Here is a 25,637-nt window from a genome sequence, read left to right as displayed (position 1 = left end):
CTGCAGTGCAAGTAGTGGTTTGAGTTGAGTGCCACTTGATTTTGACTGGCATTCCATTAATGTATTTAAAAACTAATTTATTTTTTCATGCCTCACAACCTTTTTGTTTCCATCTAGATATTAAGTAAGCTGTCATGCAGCCAATGCATTGAAATATTTTTATTCTTCTACACTTCATTTTGTCTTGATTGGACTTTCATAATGATGGTTTGGCACCCAAGGCAGTATATTTAGTTAGTTGTTGTAGATGTTCATCGTGTTTCACTGTTGCAGTCATCACTGTAGGGTTCTTCCTGCCAGCAGGCAGTCCTCGGTCGGCCAGAATCCCAAAGTCTGGGTCCAGCGTCGGCTGTTCAGTCATGCTCCCTGACGTCAGAGTGCTAGGAGTACAAAGCTGCCAGTCGACACCATGTTCTCCAGTCTTTCTTGCTGTGCGGTGAAAGCAGTTTGCAAGTGCCGGTCAGCTAACTCCTGATATTTTTTCGTGCTTTAGTCCGAAGACTTACTTCATCTTCTCAAGTTTTGATTGGACTCTCATAATGATGGTTTGGCACCCAGGGCAGTGTATTTAGTTAGTTGTTGTGGTTTTGAGCATAGCCCTTCCCATTGACCCCACCCATTCAGCTGTCTCCTGCAGCCCCCCTTTGATTTGAAGTCACCAACCGCCACTGAAAATAACTGATAAAGATCTGGAAGGTTTTGTTTAACAGTATTTTAAGAGGAAAAGTACCAGCATCCTGGAAGAAGGTGGTGGTAATGGTAATACCTAAAGAGGGTAAACATCTATCAGATCCAGCTTCGTACAGGCCCATTTCAATACTAAACCATGATTATAAAGTGTTTGTCCATAATGCCTAAAAGAATGGCAAAAGTGATAACAAAATTGATAGATGTGGATCAGTGTGGTTTTGTGGAAGGGAGGCAAACATTGGACAATATTAACAGAACATTGATGATCCAGAGGGAAGCAGAATCTAAGAAAATACACTGTTATTGGTGGGTCTTAATGCAGAGAAAGAATTTGACAAAGTAGACTGGGACTTCAAGTAGAGCAATGGAAGCATTTGCGTTCCCTGATGCAATCATAAGGTTAATTAGGAGTATATATGAGGGATCGGAGATGAAAATGAAAGTGGGTGGGGTCCTCTCTTACAACTTCTGTTTGAGGAGAGGAACCAGGCAGGTTTGTCAACTTTCTTCTTTGTTGTGACCATTCTATTTAGAACCACTGGCAAAGAAAATAAGGGACTCAGAAATTCAAGGATATAACTGGTATGGTAGTCAGGAAAAGATGGCTCCATTTGCAGATGATATTGTTTTATACATGACAAAACCAGTATTAGGGATTATTTTAAGATCATCTGAAATCTTCTCGGGATACAAAATTAATAAATCTAAAAGGCAATAGTGATAAATTATGTACCCATACATGAATTGGTCCAACAATATCCATATTTATGGGGACATGATAAAATGAAGTATTTAGGAGTATGGATTAGAAATGACTCTGTTATGGGAGCTAAGGATATGTGGGAAAAGAATAAACAGAAGATAACATAAAAATTGAGAAACTGGAAGCTTTGTTATATGGATATGGATACTAAGATGCAAGCAATTAAAATGTTTTTAATCCCTTTAGTCATATACACAGGTCAGGCATATTTTTATCAACCAGAGGAGAAGCTGTGGATAGCAATTAAAAAGAGTTGAAGGATTTTATCTGGGAAGGGAAGACATCAAAGGTCAAGTGGGATAAGATGATTCGTCCAAAAGAACAAGGCAGACTAGGATAACTCAATTTGAGGGGGGGGGGTTTGAGCAACACAGTGCTCTTATACATACACAAGCAGAAAAATATAATTCAAAGTGGAAAGGAATGATGATGATATGGGGAAGCTCAATAAATATGGAGAGATTGGGATTTTGGATGCAGACTCTTGAGGAGAACAAAAAAGTCATACAGAGTATTATATTCATAAAATAGCATGGAGTATTCTAAGAACTAAACCAGCACAAGAATGGAGAAAAGAGATTCTGCTGATAGGGATGACTGTGGTTAGGGATACAGATAATAGGCAAGAGGGGCTGGAATTTATTGGAGAAAACTGACAAAGGAACCAAGGTATTGGGAGCAAATAACTAGAAATGGAAAGGTAATAGAATAGGAAGAGGCCAAGAATTTATATTTGGACTGCCGGTTAGAGATTGCCTTCCCAATCAAAGACTGATATCAGAGTATAGGCAAAGAGAAAGAAATAGGGGATCCTAAATGAAAGACCAGCACTCATAGAGTTTTTAACAGAGTCTAGAATAGAAGCTGCCATTAAAAAAGGAATAATTAGTAGAGCATATAAAGTATTGCATGATAATTATAGGAATCAATCAGAGGAGCTTAAAGGGATTGGGAAGAGAGACTGGATAAGCAATTCACAAAGAGACAATGGGGGATATACGTATAGCTCACAAATATGCAAAAAAGTCTAGAAGACTTAGGATCTTTGCCTGGAAGAGATACATAGGTAATTTATACCCCAAGTAGACTCCAAAGAATTTTTCCTCAGGTGAATAGCAACTGTTGGAGGTGCAAAGGGCAAGAAATAGGTGGCTGGGAACATATTTTTGGGAGTGTAATGAGCTGGCTGCCTTTTGGGATTCCCTCCAAACTGCATAGGAAGTGCTGGGTGAGCAGATTCGATTGACTGGGAAGATGATTTCTTTCAGCTGTGATACAAAATCAGAATTGCCTAGACGTAGTAAAGCCTTGCTGAGTCTAATTATGGTGGCTGCCAAAAAAGCAATTACTAGAAATTGAGATCAAAGTCTTGACCAACTTTACTAGCGGTAGTGAATATAGTAACAGAGATGAAATTACTGGAATTGGGATCTTTAGAAAAGGGACAGAGCAAACTACACAGAAAGAAATGGGAATTGTGGGAACAATATATGCAGAGAAGGAACAAGGTTTAAGAGGCAGGATTTGAATGAGGCATATAATGCTTTACTGACAATGACTGGATAGATCATAAGTGATGTGTAATGTTTGCAACCACAGTTTCAATGATGTCAGTGATGTATAATGTTTGCAACTTAAGTGGTGTCAATGTTAGTTTTTCATTTATATAAATGTAAGCTTGCCTGTGCTATATGTGATAATTTAATAAAGATGTTTATTGAAAAAAAAAAGAAAATTCTAGGAGAAATAATCAGCTTTCAGCAGAGCATGTTTCTTAGAGGTGAGGACTGGACTTTGATTTGCAACAGTGAAGATGTAACTGGGAAGCCTAGAAGGGAAAATATAACAAAAGAAGGTAGATTTAAAAAAAAATGGAAAAATATTCAGTATGGAAGGTGTGAATTCAACAGTAGGAGATTAGAGGGAATTTACATATTATTCCCCAGGATACAAAAACTGGACTAGCCTAGACAGAAATTATATTTCACAGGAACGTGTGCATTTAATTGAAAGTTTTAATATACATCTAATAACTATTTCAGATCATGCACCAATAGTAAGTAAAATAAAAATGCAGGGTGATGAAATAAAAATAAGGCACTGGTCCTTCCCCTACTTATCTGTTAAAGAGAGAGGAATTTACATAATGGGTAATGGAAATTATTTGGGAAGATAGAAATTGGTTCAGAAAATATAGCTAGGGAGTGGGATAAAATGAAAGTGGAATTTAAAAATAGGATAAAAATAAAAGAAAAAGAGATATGTTTAAGAAGTAACAAGAATTAATTAGAGACACTGACAAAGGTTGAAGTATTGTGGAATAAGAGGAATCTCACTGAACAAAGCGGTAGAACTGCAGAGTGCTGAAGAGAAAATAAGGGACTACATGGATAATATGCATCAGGTTAGAAAGACTGCTGTTAAGCAACTGTTTTTTGATAATGACTCCAGAGCACAAAAGCTTTAAGCACAGCTGCTTTGGCAACTGAAAGTAGAAAGGTTTTTGCCAAGCTTAGGGAACATATAACAAGGAAAATAACCAGAGATGCTGTAGAGGTATTAGAAATATTTTTAAAAATATATGAAAATCTGTATAAAGCAAAGAAATGTGGAAATCAAGAAAAAGTACAAATGGAAATATTTATAGAGGAAATAAATATGTGAAGATTAGATGTAGATGAGGCTTAATTATTAACAGTAAGGACAGGAGGAGATAAGATAAATGGTGACTTCTAGCAAATCTACAGGAAGGTTTCCAGGTATACATGGTATTCCTGTGGAAGTTTGGAGGCTAGGATGGAAGAAAGTGATAAAGATCTTGGAAGGTTTTAACAGGATCTTAAAAGGAAGGGAAGCACCAACTTCCTGGAAGAAAGCTGTAGTGGCTGTAGTACCTAAGGATTGTAAAGACCTATCAGATTCACCTTCATATAGGCCCATTTTTATTCTAAAGGATGATTATAAAGTGTATGTCTATAATGGCTGACATAATTGCAAAGGTGATGCCAAAATTGATAGATATGGATCAGTGGGGTTTTGTGGAGGGGAGGCAAACATTTAACAACATTAATAGAACAACCATGGTCCAGAGGGAAGCAGAATATAAGAAAATACCACTGGTCACTAAAAGAAAGGCAGATGAAGGAGAATCAGGCAGTAAATGGTAAAAAATCCGGCTTTAATCCACTAGGCAAAAACTGTAACAGCACCAAAGAACAGATACATAAATGCTTTAAAATTACACTGTGTTTTCATTTCAATGAACTTCCTCAGACGTAAAAAACATTCACAATGCAAAGTGCTCATTATAAACCCTGCCAATTAACTTTTATCTAATGGAAAGAACATTCAAGTTAAAATTAATAAAACAACTTCCTTTTGCACAACAAACTTTGACCTGACATGAATTTGTTCACACATAGTTTATACACATAGGCATATACATATGAAGTACAGCTGCCTTTCTTTTGGTTATTGGTATTTTTTGGCAACTGTTTCTCTGTGTTTGAAAATACCACTGGTGTTGGTGGGATGTGATGCAGAGAAAGCATTTGGTAGAGTAAGCTGGGATTTTATGAGTAAGGCAATGGAAGCATTTGCAATGCTTGTTACAATAATAAGGTTAATTAGGTGGATATATAAGGGATTGGAGGTAAACATTAAAGTGGGGGTACTCTCTAAAAAGTTCTGTTTGAACAGAAGAACCAGGCAGGGGTGTCCTCTCTTACCTTTATTTGCATTTATTTAGAACCACTGGCAAATACAAATAAGGGATTCAGAAATTCAAGGATATATATGGCAAAGAAAATCAGGAATTCAGAAATTCAATGTTACAACTGATATGATAATCAAGAAAAGTTAGCTTTATTTGCAGGTGATTTTATCTTGTACCTGATAAAACCAAAAAAGGACATTTCACTGTTATGGAACATTCTGAGATAGTTTCAAGTCTTTTCAAGATAGAAAATTAATGCAGATAATGCAAAGGCAATAGCTATAAATGATGTACTCATACAAGAATTGGTTCTGCAATACCCATATTTATGGAAACATGATAAACTGAAGTACTTATGTGCATGGATTAAAAAGGATTCTGCTATGGCAGCTAAATATATGTGGGAAAAGACTAAACAAAAGATAATATAAAAACTGAGAAATTGGAAGCTCTCTTTTATGGATATGGATAGGAAACTACAAGTGATGAAAATGTTTTTAGTCCCTTTAATTTTATACATAGGTTAAACATATTTTCATCAACCAGAGGAGAAGTTGTAGATAGCAATTAATAAAGAATTAAAGGATTTTATTTGGGAGGGAAAGAGGGCAAGAGTCAAGGAAGATAAGGTGATCCTTCCAAAAGAAAAAGATGGTTTGGGATTGCCTGATTTGAAGGGGTATTTCAGAACTGTGCAGTCGGGCTCCCATACACAGCACAGGCACAAAGCTATAATTTGAAGTGGAGAGGGATGATGATGAAAGGGGGGCTCAAGGAATAAGGACAGAATGGGATTCTGGATGCAGATTCATAAGGAGAATAACCATAGCCATACAGATTATTATATTCAAGCCAACGTGGGAATGGAGAAAGGAAATTCTGTCAATAGGGATGACTGCAATTATGGGCACAAAGAATAGGCAAAAAGGTGTTGGAATTTACTGTAGAAAACTGCCAAAGGAGCCAAGGTATTGTGAGCAAATAATCAGAGAGGGAAAGGTAACAGAATGGGAAGAGGCCAAGAATACATTTGGACTGCAGGCTAGAGACTGCCTTACCTGTCAAAGATTGATATGAAAGTATATGCAAACAGAAAGGAATAAGGGGAAGTGAAAGACCAGCACTGGTACAGTTTTCAGATAGATCTAGAATGGAAGATGATGTTAAATAGGGATAATTAGTAGGGCATATAAACTATTGCATGATAACTATAGGTATCATTCAGAGGGGGCTTGGGAAGAGAAAGATTAGATAAGCAATTCACAAAGAAACAATGGTAGGATATATATATATATATATATATATATATATATATATATATATATATATATATATATAGATAGATAGCTCCCAAATATGCAACAAAATCTAGAAGATTTAGGATTTTTGTTTGGACATGTTTGCATAGGTATTTTTATACCCTAAGCAGACTCCAAAGAATTTTTCCACAGGCAGAGTCCAGATATTGGAGGTGTGATGAGGAAGAAAGATGTAATTGGGAACATATTTTTTGAGAGTGTAATGAGTTAGCATACTTTAAACATTCCCTGCAGACTACTCTGTCAGAAATACTGGGTAAACAAATTGGTTTAACTAAGGAAATTATTTTTTGAACTGCGATATAGGATCTGAACTGCCTAGAAATAGTAAGACCTTGTTGAATTTATTTCTGGTGACAGTCAAAAAAAGCAATTACTAGAAAATAGAAATCAAAGTCTAAACCAGATGTATTAGAAACAGTGAATATAGTAACAGAGATAAAAGAACCAGAAATTAGATATTTTGAAAAGGGGGAGACATACCTCTCAACCTCTTAGTGCAAGAAATCTGGACAAAGCCTAACAAAAAGGGGGGAAAAGGCCAAAAACTAGAGACATGTCTTGAATACTGCTCTTATACAGTTAGAACATTGCTAGAGTAGACGGTTTGTTTTAACATACATTTTCTGAAGGATTTGAAATCTAAAACTCAAATGTATGTCATTATTTAGTGACTTCAATCCTCAGTTCATCCCATTGATTTGCCAGAAAACCACAAATTGTATGAGGAACAGACCAAAAATATGAGCCAAAAATCTGGACAGTTGAGAGGTATGGTAGGAGCAAATCACACAGAGAAAAATGGAAACTGTAGGAACAATACATGGAGGGTGAATGAGGTTTAAAGGAAGGCAGGAATTGAATGAGCTATTTAATGCTCAATTGAGAATGACTGTATAAAAGATTATATGTGATGTATAATATGTCAATATGGTTTGTTTTCATTCTTATAAATGTATGATTGCCTATATCATAAGTGATAATTCAATAAAGTTTTTTTATTAAAAAAAAAACAGGTGGCAATGGCCTATCTAACCGGTAAGCTTTCATCACAGGATACTACAGAAGGCCTGTAGGTCTGTTTGGCAATCTTCTGATGTGGTACCTCAGTTTGGCTGATCTCCTGAAGGATTCCACCAAAGCATGCAGGGGTAGCTCAAAAAAAGGCTGACTGCATCCTCTGCCAAGTACCCTTGTCTTGGCAGCAGCCATTAAAAATGCATCAGCACACCAGAGCCTAGTTGCCTATCCCTCAGATAAGTTCTCCAAAGTGATAGAAATGTTATGGAAAGATGCACACACATCTGCTGTCTTTGATATGCGGGTACTGAGTTATGTCTCTCATATGGTGGATTTAAAGACTGATACCATTAATAAGGAGCACCAAATGGTTGAAGGATTGTTGGAATGTAGCCATAAAAGAAAAAAGTGCTATCCTGATCCACAAATGGTGTTAATGGAATGAACATTATGATGCACATTTTCTGTTATCCTGCAGAAAGTATGACCAAGGATATAGGATCCAGAGCAAGTATACAACATTTTCATTGGTGGATGTCATCACCAGTCTAACCATGTGGAACACTTTTTTAACTACCCATGTCCATAGCTACAGTCACCAAGGATGTGTCTGCCATAGGCTGGAGGCAGTGCAAAGGGCAGGTGGTCAGGGTGTCTGGACATCCTCTGACTCCACCCTACATGATAGTATTATAGCAGTGAAGGCAATTTTCACACACACAGCCTTTCAGGACTCCCATCTTGTACGTTTGATTGCCATTCTGTTATCTTACATTTCAGTTGTAAACTGGATGGAATTTCACCAACACTGAATTCATTAATCAGTGTTTTTCTACACAGGAAATCACTGCAGGGGCAGTTTCCATTTGACTGCTGGCAATAATTTTCTGTTAGCGAAGGCTTCTCTTTTCTCTGCAGTTATAATTAATGATACAGAGAAAGATAGAAGGATGTGATGTAATAGTTTGAAACAATATCTTTATGTAAATCCATGGGAAAATTTACAAGAAGATGTAATTAAAGTTATTAAAGTAAGGAAAAAGTGGTGCACCAAGACAATAGAATGTTAGGATTTCCTATGCTGAGTGGTAGCAAAAAATTTACCAGTAAAGGGGAATGTGCTACATAAAAGGAAAGTTGAGAGAGTGCATTTATTTTGTGGGGAAGAAGATACAACAGAGCATGTCTTTAAAAAAAAAAAAAAAAAGTTGTAAAACATTGGGAAAAGTTGTGTCAAGAAATTTTGAGAATATTAATGACAGAAACAATTTAGATATGAATATCATTATGTAGGGATATTATAAGATTAATAAGAAAGAATATGTAGGAAGGGTTGATAAGAATTTTACGTAATATGGGTTATTAGGAATGACAGACTGAATGAAATTTTGTTTAATGGAAAATAGAGTTTGACAGATGTATTGGGAAAAATCAGATTATTGTTGTGGAAGGAGTGGGGGTCAATTATGGAAGAATAACAATGAGAATGTTATAAGAAAAATGATAAAAAGTAAGGCATATAAATATGTATATATTTGCCTATAAATATGTAAATTTTGTAAATATTCAAATGTTTTTATGTGTTGTGTTAAATAAAGAACTCCTATTATTTCCATGGGATCCATGGGATCTTTTACATCCACTTAAGCTACCAGCAACTCAAGCAGATGGGATCTCAGTTTAATGCCTCATCCAAAGGATGCCACACTCAGGAATGCAACACCTGCCTTGTGGTGCACTGCCGTGTCCGCAATCTATTACATGGTGTGGGAGGAGAACCCACAGTCTTCTGAACCAAAGCAGAGTGTAGAGTCTGTTGTGCCACTAGCACTTATTCAATAATGAACCTTCCAGCTGGTAAGTATCTGTCTGTTTTTCTAACACACTTTGTAGATATGTTTCAAAGGATTTGATAGAACCTCCAGGTTGATTTTAGATCACTATTCAAAATGCATTCTTTTCTGGAGGCTTTAGCATAATGTAACTCTCCTAAAATTAATATTTATTGTTTTTTATTCAATATTTTATATGAATGTTTACGAATTTCACGAACTATATTAATTTTTATTAATATAATAAGCATACTAATGTATACAAGTACCTGTATGTAAGGAATTTCCCAAGGTGGACATTACCATTTTAAATTTTAATTATTTAATTGTCTAATTAATTTATCAATACTATATAAGAAGAGTTGGTACATTCAGTGCTTTTTATCTGATGAAGTGAAGCAACTGCATGACGAAAACGTTTTACAAGTGTATTTTATGAACGTTAATAAAATCTATTTAGCGATTTATTTCGCCTACAGTGTTCGCGTGGTTGCAGTTTCCTCTACTGACCTATTTGAAGTTTTTTGGTTTGTGTTTAGTCAGTTGGGCCACTTTTTTGCGTGCTTTTATCCATATTAGTTATTTCAGCCCAATGGTTCTTCTTCATTCCTGCTCTCCTCTTCTTTATTACTTTGTTTCTTCTGAGCCAGATACCTTAAATGCATCCTTTGTATCCTTGTCTGCTTCATTGACTGAAACCTTAAAATGTAATCACTTAAGAGCTTCCTCATGCCATTCACATAGAGAGTTAGACAGACAGATACATGAGATGCATACCTTTGGTTGAAAATTCATGTAGTCAGACATAAAAAAATGGTATAGCTGATCCATGCCAGATTTTTTTTTTGTACAAGACTGCAGTACAGCATAGATTTACCCTTTTCATACTGAAGTGTGATCTAGGAGTTGATGTATATAATTAGTGTGTGGGGGGAGTTTGAGAATCAGTACTTAATGCCTTATAGTTCAGGTTTTTTGATTATATGATCAAATCTGACATATAAACACACACACACACGCATGTCTCTCTCTCTCTCTCTATGCACACACACACACACACACACACATATATATATATATATATATATATATATATATATATATATATATATATAAATATAGCCTTTCAATGGCTAATTTTGCCTTTTTTGTAATCTGTCAAGTTTTGTTCTGAGCCACTGGAGTGAAAATATTATGGGCCAGCGCCAATATAATCAGACTTGCCACTTTTACTGAATAGTTACTGCTAGGAAAAGGGTGGTAGAATATGAAAAATTTCCTACCTAGTATGTTCTGGTATGCACAGAATGCTTAGGATATTAATATATTATGTTGTCTTATTCAAAGGCTGTCTGAAGTTGCTCATCAAAATGTATTAAAAATCTTCCTTATACTACCAGAAGTGTCAATTATACCTTGTTTTGTTAGGATATTTTAGTCCACTGTTATCCAGTTTTGTGGATTTAAAGAATAAATTAAGATAATCTGTTTTCCTAAACCATGTTTTCTAGATTTTAGGGTGTTTTATATACACCGGTCAGTGGAATAGACACCCTGTCAGCATGTATTGTCACACAAGCACCGCCAATGATATTAAACATATTACAAATAGAATGAGACTGAATAATGCTAACATGCTGCTTTACAAACATATAACATCTCCTCCAGTCTTTTAAAAGGAGAACCATGTTATCCAGAATTCATACATTTGTGGTGAGAACCAATAATTCCAAAGACAGCAGCAAAACAGAAACAATAACCAAGAACCCAAACTTATGCAGTCAGAATCTTCCTAGGAAAACAACCTCCAAAAAGTGTCATTGTTATACCTATAAAAGTCTCTACTTCTGTTACCTGGGGTTTACTTCTGCAGATGTGGTAAAACTTAAATATCAAAGCTATACAGAGTCAACAACCTTTTTTGAAAGTGATAACTTATAAAGTGGTCACAGTTGTGGTATACAAATAAGGCTTAGAGAGTAATGACTAAAGTAATCTCTGTATGGTTACTGCTTTCCTAATTTTTTTAATAAAACCACCACGTAACACTCACCACCAATGACCCGTTAAGCCTACTAATCATGTTTAACAACATAAACCATATTGACTTTTCTATTACTGAAATTTGATTTTGAAAATGAAATGATGTTGAAATCATAATAATAAACATCTTTCATTGCTGAATTATTAATATTTGCTTAGCAGAATTTTTCAACACTTCTATTTTTTCTAGACTGGAATAATTTTATACATAAAATATACCATTGCAAGAATGGAATTAGTTATGTTTAGGGATATATAAACAGTGAAGGTCCCCTATAAACAGAACAGTTCAGTTAAACATACTTTATAAATAGTACACAAATCCATGTAGATAGTATACTGTTAGGGAATGGGCAAAGTGTACATCAGCACCCTGACTGCAGAATGAACATCCTCTAACAGTATTAATGTACAAGTAATGCCTTGAAAAATGAGTCTGTTGCTTCATGGCAGCATATCAAGCTGTCATGGAGCTTGAACTGAAAAATAAAACAGCCCCCATTACTTTACACTCGCTAAGCAGCACTTTTGCTGTTTAGCGAGTGTAAAAAAAAAAAAAAACAGAAAAAAAAGTGTATATGTGTGTGTGCATATTTATGTGTATGTGTTTATGTTTCTGTCTGCATGCATGAGTGAATGCATGTATGAAAGCAGAACAGACTGAGAGAGAACAGTCTTCTGTGAGTCAATGCATGTATGAAAGGAGAGGTGTGTGTGTGTGTGTGTGTGTGTGTGTGTGTGTGTGTGTGTGTGTGTGTGTGTGTGTGTGTGTGTGTGTGTGTGTGTGTGTGTGTGTGTGTGTGTCTGTGTGTGTGAGAGAGAGAGCGTGATCTTGTTTGAGTGAATGCATGTATGAAAGCAGAAGAGATTGCGTATCCGAAAGATTGAGAGAGAGAGAGAGCGAGAGAGCAGTCTTGTTCGAGTGAATTTGTGTATGAATGCAGAGCAGACTGTGTCTGAGAGAGTTTGAGAGTGAGAGCATTCTTGTGTGAGTGAATCCATGTGTGAAAGTACAGGAGACTATGTGTGAGAGATCGAGAGAGAGCGGTCTTGTATGCATAGCTCTCAACTGTCCAAATTTTCTCAGAATGTCCAGAGTTTTGCCTCATATTTTTTGTCTGTTCCTCATAAAATTTGTGGTTGTCTGAAGTCTTGTGGCAAATCAGTGAGGAGTGAATTCACTAAATAATGACAGGCATTTGAGTTTCTGACTTTGTCTTTCAGAAAATTGTGGCTTTGTCCCCCCATTATTTTTTTGCTTTGTCCAAATGTTTTGTGCCAAGAGGTTGGGAGTTTGTGTGATTGAATGTGAGTATGAAACTGGAGGAAACTGAGTGCGTAAACATGTGTGTGAAAGCAGAAGAGACTGTATGAGAGAGAGAAAGGGCTCTGTAAACCTGTTGTGTTTACTTTATTTTAAGTACTATATTATTTTTTTTTAATATTTTTGATGTAAAATGCTTCCTCCAACACCATTAACATATACTAGAGAAAGTTTGAAACATTAGGTGGCTGAACTATTTTACATTAAAAAAAATGCGTAGTACTTAAAAAAAAAAAAAAAAGTAAGTAAAACACAATGCCCTCCAGGGTCTGTGTTAATGTGTAATTAACCCCTTCCAGGTGTGTAGAGGCCTGACGCTGCATAACACCCCTGGGCAGGTGTTAATTGCACATTAGCACAAACCCTGACGGGCATTATTGCTTACTTAAATACTACAGTTAAGATCAATGTTGGCACATTGGAATGAACACTTCATACAATAATTGGTAGTTCATTTCTAACAAAAAGCAATGCTTGTAGAAAACAAGTGAATTACTTGTTTTCTATCTAGTTTTGTCTCATTTGTTTTTACTATAAGTAAGGTTTAACTTATACAATGAGACAGATACTGTTCTTGTGAAAGAGGAACACCCACATGTATTGCTTTAAGAAGTTGATGGAATCCTTTATTGGGCTTTGAGAGTATTATATTACATTCCACAATGTGTACTTTGCAGCTCACCTCAATTTAGATTTGTGCCAACCGCAAGAAAATAATTAATAAGAAAAATACATATACAGAGATGGATCTGTAAAAACAACACACCACATGCTTCCTTTGCATGGTCTACTTCCAGCTGCATTCCATGCTTTATAGTTATAGAATAAATATTTGTATAAGGAAAATTATTTCTGTACCATTTTTCTCCTTTGTAAGGAACATAACATACATCATGTTTGTTTTGCCAACTCCATTAACTTGTCTTCTTACGACTTGTGAGTCAGTCCTTGTAGAATCACTGTTGCCTCTTTTGAACATTTCATTTTTTCTGTGTCATTTTTCGGCTTTGGTTTCCAGAGCTGTACATATTATTTCAGGTAGAGAATTATTAACTTCGTCAACAGTAAAACCATAGCTTACATCTTCCTACAATACCCTACTGATACTCATCTTACCTAAATGCTCAAGAATCCTGCTGGCTTTCTTTCTGACTTCTTTGTACGGTGGGATAAAGCCCTGATTGTAAACTAAATGGCCTAGGATTAATTAATGACCCTGGTGGTGGATGAGTTGGCCAGGAAGGATGTGAGTGAATGGAGGCCACTAGTTGACCATCCTGAGAGAGGGACATAGCTTGGTCCACTGTAATACTGATACATTCTGGAGACTGGCTATCCTGTCATTTACAGTGTAATGACTAGGACGTGTGTCCCACGCACTGTAGATGGGGCTGAGCATGTATAGAAGTATACATGGTCAAAGTCTCAGCACTGCAGAACTGGTATTCATCAGCACTGCTTTTGCAGGACAGAGTAAGTCATAAAGAAAAAAACTGGTGGCTGTCTGAATGATAGGCTTTTCTTAAGAGTTGGGATATAGAGAGAAAGCCTGTTAACTGGCAGGCAATAGGGAGAGAAAACACAAAGAAAAGTACCTATTGGCTTTATTTATTGTTTTCATTACATGTTATTCTATATTATGGTCATTTGTGGCATCCTAGAGGTGCCTATGCTGCTCTATAACTTTAAAGTGGTATATTGTTTCAAGGATTTTATGTCTCGTATGCATATGAACTGACTTTAAGATCCTTGCATTGAATTTCAAATGCTAGACCTTTGAGTCTTTCAACACTCATTTGTTTTGCATGCCAAATGAGTCAAAGTAAGTCAATTAAATAGTTGAAATTTTCTGAATCACCTTTGAAAATAGACATCTGTCTGGGTTTAAACATTTACTAGCAATGTAAACATAAGGATAATTTTATTAATAATGCAGCTAGAGTACTATAAAGATAAAACTCTGAACTGTCTGATAAAACATGTAAAAGAGCTGATGTGATCTGTGACCATCTTTTAGAGCAGATCATATTTATTATTTATAAAGAGAGAGAAGTACGTTATTGGTTTGTTAAATTAACCATCAGTCATGACTGAACAACTCTACTTAGTAATAATTTGTCAGAGATAACATGGAAGAATTCTGAGATTTTTGACACGTGCAATTAGATGATAGTGTAAAAAAATACAGCCTCTTGAAACATGACAAGAGTGTGAGAGATGGCTCAGATTTGCTTTACTATCATAACCACAGTTGTAAAATTGTTTTTCTTGTGTGTTGTTGTGATCTATAGCTTAAGTGCATTTTCATTTGTTATATATTTCTTTTTCTTTTAGACCATTTGAAATTAATATTAATGTCTCATGTCCCTCGCCAGAAAAAAACATATTACTGTTTTTACAAAGTCCTGGTTTTGTCACATGGAAAATTGGAAATACAACTAATATGAAAATCATGGTAAGAACAGAACAGTAGATGGCACATTATGCATGCATTTTGTTGTTTGCCTCGTTTTTCACTGCCAAAAGCTGTTCAACAGTCTCAATAAAATATTCCTATTGCAGGCTTTAAAATCTCAAAAAAAAAAACAACTTGAATCATCACTGCAGCCTTATAGATAGATAACTGATAAGAAGAGGTTCAGCTTGTGTATTTGTCAGATGTATATTGCTCCAGATGAGCTGATTGTTTCTGTGGTTTGAAGTATTATCTATTAATTAATTTAACTTCAGAAGAATAACTATCTGTTGAGGCCACTCCCTTCTGAACAGCCACCCACTCAGTCACAGGCATCCACAGTATGAGAAGAGCAGAAGATATATGCTGTAGTGAGTCTTGCCAAGTGTTACATTTAACACCTGTTCCAGTTCGTTTCCTGCACCCATCCCTGTCTGCATTACAACTCCTTCTAAGATTCATCTGAACACCTCGACTCGTGGTATGTTCCACTCTCTTTGTTAAACATTATTCCTTCAGTTATTCTTGAATTATTCCCCTTGTGCAGTTTCCACTTGTGGCCCTTTCTCCCTGCAGTTCTACCTGTTACACATATCAGGTGACAATTTATTATGTCATCATATAGGTTTCTGTCTCTTGTGCATCCCCCCTAGGTCATTAGCTTAGTAACTGCCTATGAATCGATGAAGAGCTCAAGCAAACAGCTTGATCAATTTATAAATCAGAAAATGAAACTTAAACAAATCAAGAAAACCTATATCATACACCTCTTTTAAAAATCCTACTGAAACTGAACTCATAAGACTGTATAGCATCTTTCTAATGGTGAAAAAACTGCATTTAACATTGCCAAAAGATTCATAGAGACAAGGTGAGAACTACTAACAAGTCAGTCTGCTGCTATTACAAATGTGCAGGCAAGTTCCAAAAGAATAATTTTCACAATTGTTAGTAACACCTCTAGACTGGCCTTCAGCGTGGCTGCATTTACAGTTCTTCATTACATTTTGCCATTTAAAATGAAGAAGAAACAACATCACCAGTTACTGTATTATGAGATGAGTTTAGATTATCATATTATATTCTTCTCTGACATCCTGAATACTGGTTCTGGGCATGAAACACTGAGAAATGGATTTTTTTCTCTTACCATAAAGACACACAAACAGGTACACACAAAAATAACTTATCTTTTGTTGCTGCAGATAGAATTTTATAGATCCACACATATATACTTGTGCATTTCTCTCGTCTGCAAAACGGGAGGGTGTGTGTGTGTGTGTGTGTGTGTGTGTGTGTGTGTGTGTGTGTGTGTGTGTGTGTGTGTGTGTGTGTGTGTGTGTGTGTGTGTTTGTGTATATACAATATGTGTATGTCTGTGTGCATGTGTAGATGTGACTTAAGTATTTATTGTTTTTTGTCAAAGCACTGCAACTGTACATTCTTTACTGATATTTTCTGTTAGCTGGTGACTTTACGTGTAACTTTTATTGTTAGTTGCTAGTCATTTGACTAGTTAAAATATAGTTCTTCATAATATTGCTGGCCAGTGATCTAAAAGATAATGAACAAGATGCACTTGGTGACTTGACTTGGCAGAACAAGCTTTTACAATACATTAGAAACATTGCTAACAACATTTTTTTTTCTAGGCTTCAAGTAAATACAGTATTGGAAGTTATAATGGTGATAAGCAATTTTTATTCCAAAAAACGCCTGAAGATTTGGAGAAGTATCTGGCATCTTTGAATTATACTGCTAAGGGGTACATACAAGTTCATACAGCTGGTAGTATCACACTAGAAGGCAGATTTTGTGGTGAGTATATGATCAGCATGCATGTGATCTTAAAGTTACAAAGCTGACACAAGTTAGCTTTGTTTTGTATATTAAAATTCACTAAAGGTGCAGTAATCAGGCAGCTAACAGATTTTAGTAAAAACAAGTATCAGCTGTCAAGTATCAAATGTCTGTATGAGAGATGAAAGGTAGAGCTCTGTACAGGTAACAACGCCTTTTTCATATTCCTCTAAAAATATGTGGCACTATTGGTCTCAAGTCTGAAAATATACATGGAATACCAGCAGAAGTACATTCTCTTTGTTAACGGCAGTCCAACAAACGTTGCAGGATTTGTAATTAGGTCATTGCATACATCTCAAACTGCTATATGATTTTGGCATAGTGCTATAATTTTGACTTTCTGATTTAGTCTTGCTTACACTCCGTAAACACTGGCACTTTCAGGAATAACTTTTCCTAATATAACCATCTCACATGTACAGGTGCTGCAAGCTGTGTGCAACTGTATAAAGCAGGCAGCCAACATTCTTACACTGTAAGAGTAGCTCATAGCAACCCACGCAGCACTACATTGTGCATCTTAGTCCACAGCTGCCACAAATAAGATCAACATTAGTGTTGCACAAGGTTTCAGAGCTGTGCTGATCACAGTCACATGTGAAACCATGATGTTAAGTTGTCTATCTCACCTTCATTCTTGCTGGTTGGGCTTGGAGCCGATCCTCGGCTCCAAATCGGCCATCTTTAAAAACTCGAGAGCTGCTTACTGGCTCGAGGCCCCCCTATATCCCATGATGCCTGGTGCTAGATACCCAGATCTTGTTTTCCGATTCTGCTATGAGGTTGCATTTACTGGCTCAGGTCATATTTTTCTAATTTATTGTTAAGCTGTTATAAAAATGTTTTCATTATAGTTAGTGTTTTCCAGTTATTATAGTAGTTATAGTCATCTAGTTCTAGTTTAGACTCCCATCCCATCTCTTTTGAAAACTTGTTTTTATTAGAGAGTTTTCCCCCTCCCCCTCCCTTTTTTTCATCAAGGTAGCCATTTTTAGTTAGAGGCTAATCCTTGTTATTTGACTTTTAGATAATAGTTTTTTGTAGAAATATATAGCTATAGTGTGTGTGTGTGGGTGTTATTAGAAATAGTTGTACATACTAGCTTTATTTACTATTTTCTTTTAAATATATAACTATAGCGTGTGTGTGTTGTTAGGGTGTGGTAGCTTGTGTAGAGTGTGGTGTTTTCTGATTACCTACTACCCTACTCTTGTTTTTCTCTTTCCTTTCACAGGAATGTCTAAATATATGAAAGTATCTGGATTCAAGAAGTATGACTCATGCTGTCAGAAGATGTCTCTGACAGATGGTCACACTTCTTGTGTCTACTGTTTGGGCGCCCTACACCTGCAGGACTCTTGTTCTGTGTGCCACGCCTTCAGTCCAAGAGTCCTGCAGGAGCAGAGGAATAAGCTAATCCTCAGGGGTTTGCTAAAACCAGAAGGGTCACCGGCTAAAACTCAGCCAGTTAAACCCTCCAAGCCAACGAAGCCATCGGCTCCCAGTTCAGAGCCGTCGTCGGGTGTGTCGTCTGCTTCGACTTCGGTTCCGGCTGGAACCAAAGTTCCTGTCTCCCAGTCAGCTCCGACTCTGGTGTCGGAACCATCAGGGAGCCGAAAAATGCTCTAGATCTCCATCCCTAGAGTTGATACACTCGGCTCCAGGGTCTGCTTTGCTGCAGTCGGAGCGAAGTCACTGATCCCACTCTTCTCGGTCTTCCAGACTATCTGACCATGATGTGGAGAGAGTGGTGAGCAGGCTTCTAAAATCGCAGGCCCTGGCTAAAATGTTATCCAGCCCCCCTCATCAGGGTTCAGCTTCGCCCATCTCTGTAGTAATTCCTCCTTCGACTCACCCCTTGAGTTCAGAGCCGGAGCTTGTTGGGGATCGGATTGTGGAACCGTTGGCACAGATACCTACCCTTTCGGTTCCTTCGTCGGCTCTGATCACTTCCATGGTGCCGTCCTTGAAGGGATTTGGGCGCCGGGACTCCCTCGTCGGCTCTGAGGGGGCGAGTGGCATCGGACCCTTGTCCGACCCCATTCTCTCTCTCAGAGCTTCGGTGCAGGTGAGTTCAGCTCCTACATCAGCTTCGGAGCTGTCTCTCTTGGTGCCGGATGGGATTTCAGTCTCTTCGGAGTTGTAGCCCTCTCCGCTATCAGGAAGAGGTGCCTTCGAAGTCATGAGGAGTGTGCTGGCCTCTGAGTCAGCCCCACGATCAACCTATTCGGCTCCTCCCCCCATGGTGCCTGTGTCTGCCTCTGCCCCCCTCCAGACCCCAAGTGTGGGGAACAAGCACTCTAGAGCACCCCACTGGGTGTATCTTCTTCTTCTGAGGCCTCCCTTGATCATTCAGAGGAGCCTCCTCAGAAGAGAAAAATGCAAGAGGAAGCATATTGACTCCCTTGAGTCTGTCACTTCAGATACCGACTTAGAGGATTTGGAACGGTCCCCGAGATCCCCCTCTAAAGATTTCTCCTTCTCAGACATCCTTGAGATGCTTAGGCAGAGGGGGAACTGGACTACCCTTAACCCTTCCAAGGATGAGTCGGTATACCTGAATGCATTTGGTTTCCGACCTTCCACCTCCTGGGTGTCTACACCTTTCGATTTCCGTGGTGGCTCGAAAGGCATGGTCAGCCCCAGACACAGTGGAACCAACCCCCCAAAGGCCCACAAAATTTATCACTGTGCCACAGGACAAGCAGTTTCTGACAAATGGTGTTCCCGTTGATGCCATGGTGGTAGCAGCGGCCACAAAAAAGGAGTTGGCTGAAGCTTCTTCATCTGTACATCCCCCTAATAAGGAATCTAGGATGATGGACAGATATGGGAAGCAGATGTTTGCCTCAGTGACCTTCGCCATGAGATCGCTAAACTACTTGTGCCACTTTACACGCCTTCAAAGGGATCTCATTAAAGAGCTAAGAGATACCCTTCAAGATCCGTCAGCTGCAGGGGCCCAGGCTAAGGTTGCCTCCCAGCTGACAATTATTAATTCGGTAGTAAACTCCTCCATGCGGCTCATTTCTTATGCAGCCGATGGTGCGAGTAGGGCTGCAGGCACAGGCATGGCCTTAAGAAGGCATGCTTGGATGCGGTTATGTAACTTGGCAGAACCCTTCAGGGCATCTTTCACCAACACCCCTTTTGATGGTTCTGCTCTTTCTGGACCACAGGTGAAGGATACCCTTACCAGGTGTGAGCAGGAAGGCAAGACTCTCTCTACTGTGGGAGTCCGTTTTTCCACTCCTTCTAGACCATATCCCAAAGGTCAAAAGAGTGGGAAAATGTGGTTCTGGAAACCCCAGGGAGCCATGCCTGACACACATGGTGAGTTCCCCTCTAGGGGCAGAGGAGGGAACAACAATAGACACTGCCCTCGGGGCAGAGGGGGTCCCAAAATCAGGGCAACAGAGAATCCTTCTCTGACAAGCCCTTCCAGCATCCCTGAGGTGTTGCCCGGCTGTCCACCTTCGGCGGCAGTCGGGGAAATATTATCGCTGTACCCAGAAGCCTGGCAAAGTATAACAAAAGACAAATGGGTACTGTCTATCATATCCGAAGGCTACAGAATCCCCTTCTTTTGCACCCCCTACATTCCAAACAAATCCCTTCCAGATGTTCCACCAAATCTAAGGGATCAAGCAGTTCAAGAAATATCAAAACTGCTAAGAAAAAGAGCCATCCAGCCAGTCCAAGCAGACCAGCAAGGATCCAGAATTTACTCAAGGTTCTTTTTGGTACCGAAAAAGACAGGGGACTGGAGACCCATTCTGGATCTCAGCAGACTAAACAGGTCTATTCAAAGAACGAAGTTCCGGATGGTCAAGCTTCAGTCCATTTTACCCTTTCTGGGTCAGGACAATTGGATGTGCTCCATAGATCTTCAGGATGCATACTACCATATCAAAATGGACAGGCACTCCAGAAGATTCCTCCGCTTCTGGCTGTGGGCCAGTCATTATCAGTTCAGAGCTCTGCCCTTTGGTCGCACCACAGCCCCCAGGGTGTTCACCAAATATTTGGCAGTAGTTACCGCTCACCTGAGATGGCAAGGATTCCAGGTGTTTCCATATCTAAATGACTGGCTCCTCACTGCTACCACCAGGCATCACCTGCTGCGAGCCAGAGAATACACCATTCGAACTTGCGCCAGACTAGGTATCACAATAAATTTCGAAAAGTCTGCATTGCTGCCTTGTCAATCTATTACTTTTATAGGTGCAAACTTAAATACAAAGGACATGTCAGCGAGACTTCCATTAGACAGAGTGTTAGACATTCACCGACATGTGCAGGTCTTATTAGGATTCAAAAAAATTCAGGCCAGGTTCGTCCTAAAAACCTTAGGTCTCATGGCAGTGGCTATCATACTAGTCCCCATTGCTCACTTTCATATGAGGATTCTTCAGTGGATGCTCTTCACCCAATGGTCCTTTCAGCAACTTTCAATGTCTCACATGATAATGATCACACAGACATGCAAAAACCAACTTGCTTGGTGGATGGTTTCCCCATCAGTACCCCAGGGCAGACCATTTGTTCTTCCTCCTCCAGTGGCTACGGTGACCACGGATGCCTCCCTGATCGGGTGGGGGGGGGGCATTTTCAGGGCAGAACAGTCCAAGGCACCTGCCAGCCTCACGAGTACCATCTGCATATCAATGTCTTGGAGATGAGGGCCATGCTTTTGGAGTTGCAAGCTCGTCAGAACTCTCTTCCCACTGGGACCATTGCAATTCAGACAGACAATATGTCAGTAGTGTGGTATATCAACAAGCAGGGCAGAACCAGGTCCTACCCCCTATGTCGAGAAGCACACAGACTCTGGCAGTGGGAGATCTCTTCCCAATGGTTTCTGATAGCAGTGCACATCCTTGGGAAGTCCAACGTTATAGCGGACAGGCTGAGCAGAGCAATTCTCATGCCCCACAAATGGTCTCTCAATCAGACAGTGGCGGTCAAAATCTTCCGCAAATGGGGTCAACCTTGCTGCAACCTTTTTGCCACCTCCTTCAACAGCAAGTGCAACAATTTCTTTTCTCTCCGCCCTCTTCCTGGACACTTCCCCAGAGATGCTCTAGTTCACGATTGGCCTCAGGGACTTCTTTATGCCTTCCCTCCTTTTCCCTTGATTCCCAAACTAATACAGAAAGCTACCGCATTGGGATACAAGATGATCCTCATTGCCCCTTACTGGCCTCGACAAATTTGGTTTCCATTCCTGCATCATCACCTTCTGGATCAGCCCTGGACTCTGGACCCAGTTCCAGAACTCCTGATCCATCAATCGGGCGGGCTGCATCATTCCCTTCAGTCTCTCCAGCTCACTGCTTGGTTGCTCCACTTCCGACCTTAGCCAGGCTTCCGAACATCTCCCACTCAGTGCATGAAATCATCTTATCATCGCATAAGTCTACCACTAGGAAGACTTATGCTAGTAAGTGGAAATGTTTTTCCTCCTGGGCAGAGGCTAAAAGTATAGACCCTTTTTCAGCCCCTATACACAACATTTTTGAATTCCTTGCAGAACTCTTCCATGCTGGGTCCGCTTCTGCTACAATTAGGGTTCAGTTAGCTGCAATTTCAAATTTTCACATTGTCCTTTTGGAAAACAATATCATGTTTCATAAGCTCTGCAAAGCCTTTCTCAAAGGAACCACTCTGCTCAGGCCCCCAGTGAGAGATCCTCCACCACCGTGGGATCTAAATTTGATTTTAGCTTCTCTAATTTTTCCCCCCTTCGAACCTGCTGCTTCTTGTTCCTTGAAGTTCTTGTCTTGGAAAACCCTTTTTCTGGTAGCTATTACTTCAGCCAGAAGAGTTTCGGAACTACAGGCTCTTTCCATCCGTCCCCCATACCTGGTGCTCCACAAAGACAAGGTTGCTCTTAGGACTAATCCGTCCTTCCTTCATAAGGTCTCTTCAGAGAGTAACTTGAATCAGTCCATAGACCTTCCTGTGTTTTTCCCTAACCACTCCAACTGGGCCGAATATAAGTTGCATCAGTTAGATGTTCACAGGCAGCTGTGCTTTTATTTGCATAGAACCAAGGACATTAGAAAATCAGATCAACTTTTCCTGTCTTATGCAGTAGGTAAACAAGGTCTTCTGGTCTCCTAAGTATCTTTATCCAGGTGGTTGACTTCTATCATCACATTCATATATCAACTGAGGAATAAAGAATTGCCAGTCAAACCAAAAGGTCATTTCACCAAAGCTTTAGCTACTTCAGTGGCCTTTCAGGCTAGGTTGCCCATTGAATCTATTTGTGCTGCAGCTATATGGGGAAACCCGCACACTTTCATTGCACATTACAAGTTGGATTTGGCTTCCAGGAGCAGAGCTGATTTTGATTCCACTGTTCTGAAGAGTCTTTTCCGATGAGCCACCCAGGAATTTAGGTGCTAGGAACACTGTCCCAACCAGCAAGAATGAAGGCAAGATAGACAACTTAACATAAAGAAATTATGTACATACCATAACATTCCATGTTAGTTGTCTTCTTCTCGCCTTCTTTCTTGCGTTTCACCCTCCATCCCCCTATCCTAGTGGACCAAAAAAAGTTCTTCTTGATTCTTCACTGGCTGAGTCTTCTCTGGCTATTCCTTTCTGACTAGTAGTCTCTCCAGTAGGATTTTTTGCATTCTAGGATAGGATTCCTTTACTGCTATGTCTGCAGTTAGACTTACCAGACGAGATCTGGGTATCTAGCACAGGCATCATGGGATATAGGGGGGGCCTCGAGCCAGTAAGCAGCTCTCGAGCTTTTGAAAATGGATGAGTCGGAGCCAAGGATCGGCTCCGAGCCCAACCAGCAAGAAAGAAGGCGAGAAGAAGACAACTAACATGAAACGTTATGGTAGGTACATAACTTCTTTTTATTTTTTTACCTAACAGACATTCATACATATCTACACTACCCACCCCTTAACCGATAACTACCTTTGTTTACGCTCTACAGCTCTCTGTAAGTCAAAAATCAAGTTTTTCTTCACATAGGACAAAATAGGAGGGCAGCCTAATTCTCTTCCCTCTGTTGCCACCCTCATAGTATTATGTAACCTAATGTAGCAACTGTCTTATGCTCACAGATAATGAACTCATAGTAAATATTATTGACTATTTGTGAGCGGTGCAAATATGTGAGATACGGAAACCTCAATAAGGCAAAAAACGTAGACTGTGAGCATCACACTAACACACCACATGCTGTGCACCCAACCCTGACTTATAATATAATGACATATGCTGATGATGTAAAGAAATCCTTACCTTGGCCTCCTAGACCAGTAAGGATTTGCTGTCTGCAAAAAAATAAACATTACATCACAAAGTATCACACCTTTAACATAGAGTCACCATGAGACAAAGGGCCTCAATTCCAGTACACCAGGTCACTTCACAAACAAAAATGTTTTAACGATTGGTGAAACAATATTAAGACACGGGATACTCATTATTTGATGACTGCTGCAGTAACCTTAGCTATGTGAGTTATATCCTGCATATGATGTAACAGCTGGCCAGCTTCCAGTGCTTAATGGCATCTACCAAATGCCCAAACTATTATCATCTTGAGTAGAACTGAATAAAACCAACAGTTTGGGCACCAAGCCCTTAAGAGTTTTCCTGCCATGGAAGAGAGGTCCTCTTGTGTGCTTTTGAGGATTGAAGGTTGGCTAACACTTCTCCATTGTTAGGTAGAGAAGTTCCTTCAGGGAGGAAAAACCTTCTATATTCTATTTTTATAATATAAACTTAACTTTTTCTGTGAAATAACTTAATTAAATCTGGAGGGGCATTGTTTTAATGGGCTGCCACTGGAGCTGCTCAGTGTTTGGTGTTCTTAGCTAGAGGTCTGAAGTCCATTAAGAGAATCCAAGGCAATTATCCACTGAGATCTGCAACAAAGAAGTAGAATTTAAGCCTGTTTTTTTGCACTTCTGTACTGTATTTCACTGAACTGTTGCTTCACTTTATACTGTTTTTGCAGTTGTGACTGATTTATTCTGCACTTGTATATTTTGCTTCATATGCTTTAAATAGCATAGGCTAGATTCAGACTTGCTGAATATAGACTGTTATCACTTGAGCACTAAAGCCACCTATCTTACATTAAGAGCCCTCCCCCCCGAACCCTTGTGACAATAGTGTGTAGCTCAGCACCCATCTGAGTTGGAGATTTCTGGAATAAAGGCTTTGTGAGGGGATTTTCTATTGGTAGATTGTGTTAGAACTATTTAAATGTTCTTGTATTTAAGCCCCATAATTACGCTCAATTTGGCAGAGCTGCTCAGACTTTTGTGTATCTGCACACCACACAGTGGGGATTAGTGATGCCCTGTATAGCCGCAAAGCCCTAGAATCACAATTTCCCCCTGAATGCCATTCAGTGAAACCCCCTCAGGCTTCCCTGCTGCTCTTCTGGCAACTCAGTTGCACACTGCTGCACTGCAGGCAGCTCACCTCAGCACCATCAAACATCACTCCACTTTCTTTGCTAATTCTATATAGTTTTAAATACCCTTGACAATCCCAGAGCAATAGCTGAAGTTTTGCCTTCCCACAAACCAAGAATGATTTCTCCAGTCAATCTGATTGACATGG

General features: G+C 39.0%; 2 protein-coding genes across 6 annotated transcripts in view; one reads left to right on the top strand and one right to left on the bottom strand.

Moving 5' to 3' along the window:
• Positions 1–25,637, bottom strand: part of LOC122817037 (transient receptor potential cation channel subfamily C member 4 associated protein) — a gene marked incomplete in the record, with an annotated part of 2,826,501 nt that overhangs the window by 1,892,489 nt on the left and 908,375 nt on the right.
• ENG (endoglin) overlaps positions 1–25,637 on the top strand; it is a 730,651-nt gene that overhangs the window by 428,363 nt on the left and 276,651 nt on the right. For all 5 annotated transcript variants that reach the window (XM_044090171.1, XM_044090170.1, XM_044090172.1 and 2 more), the window contains exons 7-8: positions 15,041–15,161; positions 16,814–16,979. In XM_044090171.1, coding sequence (XP_043946106.1) covers positions 15,041–15,161; positions 16,814–16,979 — 287 coding nt within the window. The remainder of the gene's footprint in view (positions 1–15,040; positions 15,162–16,813; positions 16,980–25,637) is intronic.

Source organism: Protopterus annectens, chromosome 12.part0, assembly GCF_019279795.1.
Source record: "Protopterus annectens isolate FY-2018-M chromosome 12.part0, PAN1.0, whole genome shotgun sequence".
Classification (NCBI taxonomy): domain Eukaryota; kingdom Metazoa; phylum Chordata; order Ceratodontiformes; family Protopteridae; genus Protopterus; species Protopterus annectens.
This window is presented reverse-complemented; position numbering and strand designations above follow the sequence as displayed.